General features: G+C 30.2%; 1 protein-coding gene across 1 annotated transcript; it reads right to left on the reverse strand.

The window, feature by feature from the left end:
- Nucleotides 1-999: 999 nt before the first annotated feature.
- Nucleotides 1,000-11,002, reverse strand: LOTGIDRAFT_103995 (hypothetical protein; the record flags this gene model as incomplete). Its single annotated transcript, XM_009053158.1, has 15 exons — nt 1,000-1,050; nt 1,599-1,758; nt 2,241-2,376; nt 2,760-2,872; nt 3,460-3,545; nt 3,780-3,911; nt 7,001-7,123; nt 7,936-8,049; nt 8,375-8,449; nt 8,710-8,844; nt 8,994-9,069; nt 9,379-9,530; nt 9,939-10,145; nt 10,460-10,588; nt 10,916-11,002. The coding sequence occupies 15 exons, from the start codon at nt 11,000-11,002 to the stop codon at nt 1,000-1,002; spliced, it is 1,776 nt and encodes a 591-aa protein (XP_009051406.1).
- Nucleotides 11,003-11,175: the final 173 nt, after the last annotated feature.

An 11,175-nucleotide genomic window follows, 5' to 3' on the forward strand; every position in this document is an offset into this window, starting at 1 on the left:
ATTCTGCATGATGCGCTGTGATTGGTTGAAATGAATATCAGTTGTACACGGTATTGGTATAAATCATTTTAGATTACTATGTAGTCCAACTAAAAAAAAAACATAACCAATCGAAATTGTAATCTAATTTTAATAGGATTGGGGCAAAGGTTAAGTACACAAATAAAGGCCAACCATAAAATTTCTCAATTCTACACTCTAGCCCAATAGCTGTGAACAGTTCAACTAATTTGATCTGTCATTTCGTTATCATAATACATATAGAAATAACTAAATACCAGAGAACTTGATTTGGTAGAAAGGCTATCACAGATTAAGACATTGGAAGACAGTTTGATTTTCAACAATCTTTGGTGGGCATTAATTTGATTTATATTTTTTAGCATCTTAATTTACAATCTTACTATAAGAAGGCTATAATAAAGTTATTTTTATATCATTATAACTAATGAAACATACTCTGGTCACAATAAAATATTTAAGTTTTACTTGAAAATTCTCACTTTTTATTGAGCCTTATGAAAATGGGCTCTTAAATTTTATTTCATTTTTTTTACAGCAAAACAAAGCAAGATTAGAGATTCTTTGAGACTTTCTGGTCAATATGAACAAATTGCATTTAGGGGACAGCAAAAACGGAGGAAGATTGGACATTATTTAAGACTCATTGCATAAAGAGGGCCAAATGATCAATTTTACAGTGACCTATCGTTGCTGGGGCTATAAGATGTAGGGTCTATTGGTTTTGTGAGTCTTTTATATGCTGGGGCCAAATTCACAGCCATCTGAAAAACACACATTTATCTCTAGCAGCAGATTGTCTTCCACATGGATTTAAGTACAAAACATGTTACCCCTAACAAACTTAATAAATTAAGATGACATTATACAAAATGGTGGACTACATTATGCTACCAACACTAGTTTTCTACTTTCATTTTTCTTAATAAGGCACTACAGTATTTCTACATGACTTTGAATAAATAAGGCACTTGCTGATCATAAATCTTCAAAAAATGTGACCCTTGACCTTAAAGTACTGGCAGTAATCTGAAAGATAAAAATAAGGCTAAGTGTAAATTTGTATTCAAGATTTATTATTACTTCATGACACAAAATTAAATTCAGCAAATGTAATCCAATTCAACCCCTTGTCATAACTCAAAATATAATATATTTCATTACAATACTGACCTACATTATTGAAGGTCATTTTGTACATTTTTCAAGAACATTGAATTGCAATGTTCATCTCTATAAAAGGTGACATCCAAGACAGAGAAGATGCCATTTCTCTGAAAACGGCCAATAAGATATGATACAATAAATTTTCATCAGGCCACATCACTCTCTGATAGTTTCTGGATGGGAGCAGACAGCTGCATACACCTTTTTCTGGTCTAAATGTTACAAAGGCCCTGCCGTAATTGATAGCCCAATATAGGAATCATTATTATTATCAATATTGTATATCACTCAGAAATTTCCTTTTTAGTGCATCTAATTAGCAATTTCAGTCAAATCTGTAAATTGCCAACTTTCTATCTGGGATAGTTTGTGCAATTTACAATCCCTTTCAGTTTCAATTCTCTACATACCTTAGATAGAGTAGAATACTTATTTTCTCCTCTCTCTATACTTTCTTCATGTAACCTATCAAAATCTGTCTGTTTATCTTCCACTTTTAATACCTCAATTTCACTCTTTAAACCTTTTAACTGTTCTTGTAAATGCTGACTTTTCTCCATATATTCTACCCTAATAAACACACAGAATAAATATTTTATCAGTTTTATAATCATAATAAATCTTAATCAACTCATTTATAACAATAGATTTGCACACAGAAAGATTTCTTGAAAACTCATGCTCAAAAAGAACATTTGAAAGCTGGCATAAAACTATGATGTGTCATGGTGAAAATGCTTAAAAACTAGAGTAGGAACAAACAAGCATAATATTGGCATTTGATGTATGGCTCTAAACATAGTGACTATATCATATCACAGGTAGGAGTTGTCAGGCTGTCTAAAAACATGATATAAACCTAATGAATCAACTAATTCTGATTTGCGTCGCTTACCTATACTTGATGTCTGACTTAGGATATTTTCATCTGGACATTTCTAGACATGTCCAGCAAATATACTCAAATCAACAGCCCTGTGTAACAGTGTTTTGATGTTTTTGCATTCCACTATCCATATCATTGGTTTAATTTAAAAATAAAATATTTTCACCTTTCTTTTTCAATTTCTAGTGAGAGTTGATCATGGTCCATATCAGCTGGTATTAAATCACAACTCATTTCATCTTGATCTCCAGACCCTAGATCTGAATTTAATCTTAATTCACTGGTTAAATCACTTGATAATCCTTGGTATGGTGAATAGGACTGAAATAAACAACATGATAATCTGAATTTATCTTAAATCACTGGTTAAATCACTGGATAATCCTTGGTATGGTGAATAAGACTGAAATAAACAACGTGTTGATCTGAATTTAATCTTAATTCACTGGTTAAATCACTTGATAATCCTTGGTATGGTGAATAGGACTGAAATAAACAACATGATAATCTGAATTTATCTTAAATCACTGGTTAAATCACTGGATAATCCTTGGTATGGTGAATAAGACTGAAATAAACAACGTGTTGATCTGAATTTAATCTTAATTCACTGGTTAAATCAACATGATAATCTGAATTTAATATTATTTTGGTTTTTAAATCACAAGTATAAAATATACTATACTTACTGTATAATGAGGTGTATCTCGTGTTAGTTCTAATAATGTTCCTTTAGCTGCCTTCTCAGATATTCTAGCTTGTACCAACTCATTACGTAACATCTCTGCCTCTTTAGCTCTATCAAAAAAATGCAAATAATAACAAGTGGTTACCTGGCAAGATACGCCCACTCCCTAATAGCAAGATTCGCCCACTTCCCTAATAAATTTTCCGTATTTTAAAGGCTGTTGTCAATCTGTGTCAAATTGTACCAAAAATCTAATTTGCAAAAGATATTGTTGTTTTAAACCAACACACAAATTTTCATAAAATTTTGACTGTCACCTTTATCATGTTCACAAGCACATTTAACATAATATCAGCGTATCAAGGCTTGAAACTCTGATACCCTTTGTCGAATCAAACAGAACTGTGAGGGGTGATGCCAATATACATCCACAAAATTCATATGTGAAATGGTTGGTGTTTCTTCTATTTTATTGCATTTAAAGTGGGCATATAAAAACAAATTTCACCATGTGACTTTGACATTCTCTTCAATCTTGATTTATCCAGGGTAGCAACTTCATTTTTGACAGTTGAGTTTTGAGTTAGCAGTATGGATCGAATCTGATGTAAATGATGTTTTTCTGCTTGTGATTGATGTGACATTTTAATGGCATTATATTTAAATTGAAACTGCATGGAGTATTGATTTTAATTACCGTTTTTCAGAATCTTCTAGAAGTGTTACAGCTATAAATTCTGCTTCCATTGCACGATGTTCCATTATCATTCTTTCTTCTTCAGTCTATACAAAACAAAAAACATTTCAGTGACTGCTGTAACACTTACTATGAGAAGTTTTAATTTTGTGAATCTGTGAAATACAGAATATATGTTGAAAATTCAATGTCCAATTATGGTAGATTTTGTATTCCTAAACGAAACCATCACAGTTCTTAATGTTCCCATTGACTTGATGGGTCTTCAATGAAAACTACATAAAAGATACTAAAGTCATGATCAAGATCTGAACACCAACCTTCATAGTTGTTAACTTCATTCTGTTGACTTCACCTTCAGCTTCTGAGGCTTTCTGAGTCAATAATTGAGCTTCTTCATCTAATATTCTCACTTTCTCTGCTAGTAAATCAGCTGACTCCTCTGATCTAATCTACAAATACAAATTAATAAACTGATTCCTCTGATTTTATCTATAAATACAAAGTAATAAACTGATCTACAAATACAAATTAACAAACTGATTCCACAAATTTCACAAAAAAATCATTGAACTGATTCTCATGATCTGATCTACAAATACAAAGTAATAAACTGATTCCTCTGATCTAATCTACAAATACAAATTTTAAACTGAATCATTTGATCTGATCTACAAATACAAATTAATAAACTGATTCCTCTGAACTTATCTATCAATAAATTTGAATTAATATCTTATATTTGATCAACAAATACCAATTAATAAACTGATTCTTCTGATCTGATCTACAAATACAAATCAATAAGAATTATTCTACTGATCTGACCTATAAATACAATTGATTTCTCTGATGATATATTTTAACAGACAGTTATAACCTATGACTGATAACATCCATCTACTTTTTTAACTGCAGGTGATTACATCCATCTACTTCTCTTTTTGAACTGCAGGAAAATCATTTTAAATTTTAGAACAGCTGCGAATAGTTGAATAGATGGGTAAAACTTTTTTGGTCATTGCTACTTTAACCTGTCAAATTGCCCTTTGACCCCTGTCTGATGAAATTAAAAGTTGATAAAATATTGGTTGTGATATATTTCATCATGTAAGACTGATGTAAGATTACTATTCTGATCTACTTTTATCATATAATAATCAGATATTTACTGGTTTAGAGGTGTATTGTTGTGTCAAACAATCAAACAAGACATTTAACTATAGATTTGTATGACAGTTCAAACAAGGCAAACAACACTATTTGAGTTAATATAAAACTTCTAGAGAAAGATATTTTACAGTCAACTGCTTTAACAAGACTCTACAAGTAAGAAAATGTTATCTGTATTGTGTTCCGTGATGTCCTAAACTTACTGGATGAGGTTTGATTGATTAATTTTTATAAAAAAAAACTTTTGGGTTATATGATTGCAGACAGTTCTTTTTTAAAACATAATAAGCTGTTTAATAAACTAAACTGATGAGTTGTCACCTCAAGAGACCTTCAAGGAATAAATTGCTTTAATTTCAACATTCAGAAGAACTAAGCTTATCATGAGTGATATTATATGTATATCCTTTGTATAGTTTATAGTTTGTATACGTTAACCCTATGTGAAATTATTGCAAATCAGTTTATTAACACTTAGTGGTCCAATCAGAATCCATTTCTCATAATCAAATGCCTGCTAGAACAGTAAATATGGAACCAAGGGGATTCAAGATACTAATATAACCAGTTGAGACTTTTTAAAGGTGTTTGTGATATTTTAAGTTGAAACTTTACATGTTGGCATGCAGTATTATGTATTCCATGATCCAACCACAAAAACTGATTGAAAATTGTACTTCATGTCCAAATTCATATGATAATCAATTTAAGGATTCATAAATACAAAATGTTTTCTTCTTTAAGGATTAACATAACTGGTTTTGATGTTTTTAACTCACAATAAAAAAAAAAAACAATGATAAGCAGAGTGGTAAGTTTCTTGATTTTTTTGTTCTTCAAGCTGATTAAATACATTGACGTATCAGCTAAAATGAATCATGAAAGCTTGACACGAAGAAGAAATTCAAAGAAGAATAGCATCAGATTAGGAAGGTACTTAGTAACCTGAAGAAAAACACACCCAGATCCTTGTTTTGATCAACTTCATATCAATTTGTTAAAAATATTTACATAAAGTAATGAAGGACAAAAACAAGCAAACAAAAGAGTGATTTGAAAGATCAAAAAAACACTGTAAATGTCTTGTTTCTAATGCTAACCATTGTATTTAATGATTTAAATTCTATATGACAGGTTTGTTTCCTAGCTGGAACTTGGGCTGGTATATATCTGGATCAAAATTACAAGGTATAATTATTTTAACCATTTCAACAACCAGTTTACCGCTCACAAAATTATGCAATATACAAGAGCGGCCTGTAAACGGCAGTAACCAAGTGGCATCACATAATGTTAATGTCATATGCTTTAAATCATAATACTTTGAGTTCATGGAATATCATGTTTTATTTCATTTACACTCTGTGTTCAAAGGGTTAAGTCTATGCATTCTTAATGGATGATTTTTAAGGCTCATAAAATTTATGGATATAACTTCTACTCTTAATTTTATTGTTTTCCAATTTCTTTAGTTATTTCTGGACAAAAATATTCATATTTTGATCCCTTAAATTTTTGTTAATCTCCCTTTAGTAAATTCACATCAGCTGCAATCTGGAGACTTAAACTTGTGGATAGGTTAATCTAAGAAATTAAGTCCCTGTAACAATGATTTATAATATATCATTTAACCATGATGCGGATTATACTATACATAACTGACTCCCTGCGAATATTTTTAACTTTACCAATTCTCAATCTTCTGTGTTATTTCAGATTATCAAAATAAATGATCCCAAGGAAATTAAAGAGACTGTAAAATCAATCTCCAACAATGTAGAGAAAACTTTAAAAGATATTTCTAAAACTCCAGAAAATGTTCCAGCAGAAAGTAAGCCATTGGAATAATAATCAAGAGTGGAATTCTGACATGAATTCAAAAAGGTGATAGTTATCACAGCTGCTCAAAAGACACTACAGCATTTTCTTTAATTTTTACAACAATTGAACCCCATATAAACAATCCAAACAATTTTAGATAACTATATCTTTATAGATATATGACAACTTTGTGGACTTCATGTGGACAAAAGCTGGTTTGGAAAAATTTTTGAAGAGATATCTTTCATTTTCCTTAGAATATGAAATGAACTAAGATAAACTGTTAGAATCAAGATAACAATAAAAGCATGATAAAATAGAAGAATTTGCAGTAGAAATTGACCTTGTACAAATTGCTTATAGTACATTTGTCTATTTCGTATCTTCATTTATCTGTGTTAAAACCTGTCTAGTCCTCATAGATAAGTTTATTTATTACCTTTTTTTATATCATTCATTGACAATTCTTTATATCAAATTCATTCACAAAAATAATCAGTTACCATTTAAGCACTTGGTATGCACCTAGAAGAAAAGAAGAACTTACCAAAGCTTCTTGAGCACCACGAATATCTTCTTGTAGTGAAGCTAATTTTCTTTCCATTTCTTCTTTTTCTCTCATTGCCTCTTCTCTCATCTGTTTTTCACGAGCCAATCGCGATCTGTCCAGCTTCAAAAAACAATTATCAAAATGAGATGGTAGACTATGGAGATTTAAGGTCACTACCATATGTAGACAATTGTAACATGCTTCCTCCTGCATGTCATCCACAAACACACCACGGTTTGACAATGGTTTGACAATGGTTTGACAGTGGTTTGGATAGATGATGTCAAATAAAGAACATAGTAAATCAAAGTACAGCAAGCTCGCTACTAAGTTCAGGCAATATTGCAGTTACAGAATTGAATAAAAATATCAAGAGAAATAAATAGCTAGGGCCCTATTTCTTCAGATTTCAATTTTTTAAAAAAACAATTAGCAAAAAGCAATTCTGTAAAAATTTTGGCCTGACAGTCATAATTCCTGTTTTTGTGAGGTTAAAACATACTTCCTCTTTAAAGGGATTGTAAAAAAGTTTTCTAAACTTTTTATGTGTATCAGGGACACAGATAGCATCAATTTGTAATTTTTTTTCAATTTTCAGACATCTGTGGTACCTGCAATTCCACTGAAACTAAGTGGAATAAACTAGAAGTAGTATATCCATATAACTTGCGTTCTTAATGTTTACCTTCCTGCTTCTATATGTCTTACAAATATTAAGTGTTTGATGAAGTCACTTATTACAAAATATGCCTTATCACATAAAGCCTATTGCGATTAGTCATGTCATCAAACACTTAGAATTGCAGGGGACACAGACGTCTGATTGAAAATTGGCATGGCGCAAATTGATGCTATCAGTGTCCTCGATACACATGCAAAATCTAAAAAACCCTCTTTACAATCCCATTAACAAATCATTCCTGCACACTGACCTGTTTTCTTGTTTTTTCATCTCTCGCTTGAGCTTTCATCTGCTGAATTTCCATTGAGTCTGGTTTTCTTCTTCTCATAAACAAATCATGATTACCAACACATAGTTCTAATATCTAAAAATGAATTACATAATTTCATATCTACTAATAAACCAATAAAATACCTAATTCTAATATCTACTAATAAACCAATAAAATACCTAATTCTAATATCTACTAATAAACCAATAAAATACATAATTCTAATATCTACTAATAAACCAATTAAATACATAATGCTTTTGAATATAAACCTGCAGACAAAGTCTTATCAAAAACTTATAGAAACTGTTGCCTCGATTGCCATCACAAACTAACTATGTATGGACTGACAAACCGACATTGGAAATAGAAATGTAATTATGTGAGCGTATAAAAGTGAACTAGTTGGTTTACTTACAAGTTTGTTGATTCTTGACTTAGGAGCATAAAACATAAAATCTGGAGCCTTTTTATCAACATTTTTGATTGTAAACTACAAAATAGAAATTGAGATGTATACACTTGTGTGCTGTATCTGATAAGTCCATGCAGTGGGAAATGAGAAAAATAATGTTGTGAGAGAAACTCTTCTGCAATTTTCACCTTCTTTATCAAAACCAAGTATCTTCTAACCTGCGACTTTAACTTGTCTCAATATGAATCATTAATAATACCATTGCAATAATGTAAATCCTTTCATATCATTTAAATCATGTAATAAATTTTGGAAATGTATCTTTTAATGGACTTCACCTTCTTATCTTTAAACGAAATATTTTTTATTTCGCTCCAAGGAAATGTGACCTTGGGTGATAATCTGTTATCTCTTTCATACACATTAATACCCCTACAATCTACTCCAAACCATAACTCAGTACCCTTTTTATTCTACAATAAAATTTATTACATAGAATTCCCAGGCAAATATTTTCAAATGCAAAGAGAATTAAATGCACATGAGGCTCATTCATGTACAACATAGATTTTTCAACAGATATTCATAGGGTAATAAGTTAAATGAACACAGTTATACTCACTTTGATTTGAAAATAATTAATAGCATACATCTCTAAATCTTGGGCTATTTTTAAATACTCCATTTCAGCTTCATCTCTGAAATACAATGTTGAACATCAAAAATAATCTAATTTAAGATTTTAAGATGCAAGAGATATATCAAGTGGAAGTACACACCTATTCACAGGGTATAATTTGAAATATCTACATAAAAGTCATTATTAATACTGAATTGAAGATCAAATTCTCACACTTTGAAAATTAAACTCAATTTCATGGTTCACTTTCTCCCCATTGTAATCTAAAAGTTTTCTTCCATCATTTATTCATTAGGTTTCGTTATCCTACAATTCGCCTTTTAATGTACATTTTTTTTATATTTTGGGAAGAGATTTTTCAACATACCTGGTCATGCCTCTTCTATCAGCATACCAAACTTTAATACGATCTTCCCACATTTCAGCTGTCATTTGATATTGGTCTATAACACGTTGTGGTAATAAATCTTCACTAGCTAATCTACCAGGTCTATAGGTACTCTCATCATAGTCTCCAAACTTAAAAATAACATCAAATAATCAGACACTTCAATCAAAACATTAATTCTAATTTTATTATATGCCATCTACTTTTATCATGTTTTCCAAACTTTAAAATATCACATTGCATAATTAATATCAAAAATCTTTTAATTCAAAATAGTCATGAATTTTATTAGTTCATATTGACACTTTCATGATATCGACCAACAATTTCTGTCAATAAAAAAACTTCTTTTTAGAGTTGCATCTTTCTGATAGCACTGGCCTCTGCGTCAGCTAAAGGTCCCTTAGTCGGTGTATCTGACACTTAAGTGATTACACTACAAGCTCAAGTATTTACAAATATTATCATTCACATTAAAATATTAATATGAATTTATTACAACAAAACATCCACAGCTCCTGGAAAACTTAAAAGATTACCTTGGCTTGGACAGCATAAGATGCTAAGAGTACAGATGCTTCAGGTGGACAATACACATCCATATTTAATATAGACTGTTTGACTTGTAGAAAGAACAAATGTTGAGTGATTTCTTGTATCAATTCTTCTGAGACATCCTCTGGGTAAAATTTGGCTAGAAATGTAAATGGGATTGGAGCTTCTTTTGGTACATCTTGATCTAGAACCTGATAAAATAAACCATGCAATATTATAAAAAAGAACAAAATTTAACCATTCTTTAAATAAAACCCTATTCAGAAGGGTATTAGTTCAAATGAAATAAAAATCAGTAAATACAAAAAAAAAAAAAAATTCATGTTCATATAATTAAAACAAAAATTTAAATCTAAATTATTCAAGGTAACTTTTAGGGAAACTGGTTGTCAAATTATCATTGTCCTAAACCAAAGCTTGGTCTATTGATGAATTCATATAAAAAATAATTGCATAGTCACGGAAGTATAAAAAGATTCTTCTATCTTAGTCTAGAATTACATACCTTTTTCTCAAACTTCAGCCAAGCAATATAACCCTTAGAGTCAACAAACTGGAGGCCAAAATACCAAGTTTCTCTTAAACCAATGGTACGACAAACTAACTCAAATAATTCTTTGCCAATAGTTTTATTCTGAAAAAAAAATCAAACAATTAAATTTATTCAAAGCAGATGATTTTTTTTTACTATGTCGAAATATTAGTGTACTTCAGTATTAAAAAAAAGGATTATGTTGAACTTTTAATTTACAAAGAGTAATTTTCCATTCATAATGCAGTTCATTGCCACATTTAATTTCTTGAAATTGATTACATTTTGATTTTCTTCTTCTGTGAAATTTGACACATGATATGCTCTATATGACATATTGATTGGTAGGTCTATCATTCAGAGAAATATATCATTTCAATCATTAGATAATATAGCATGGCAAAAATATAAAATACATGTTCCACTAACATCAATATCAAATTCTAGTTCAGCATCCATAGTTATTACACGAACTGGTAAACTTTTGGAACTTGCTCCAGATTTTTTCGTCTTCATCTTCACAAGAGGCATCTTGTCTGATGATTTTTTTAGATCACCAGACAAAATCTAACTGTATTTCTGAGGTTGTCACATCAAGGTAAGTCAAAAGATGTATATTTGTTGATATTCATGAGTAAATAAAAGTTTCTATAAACTTTTAGGAACTTTTTAGCAATTATTTCATAAAA

The sequence above is a fragment of the Lottia gigantea genome, assembly GCF_000327385.1.
Source record: "Lottia gigantea unplaced genomic scaffold LOTGIsca_2, whole genome shotgun sequence".
Lineage (NCBI taxonomy): Eukaryota > Metazoa > Mollusca > Gastropoda > Lottiidae > Lottia > Lottia gigantea.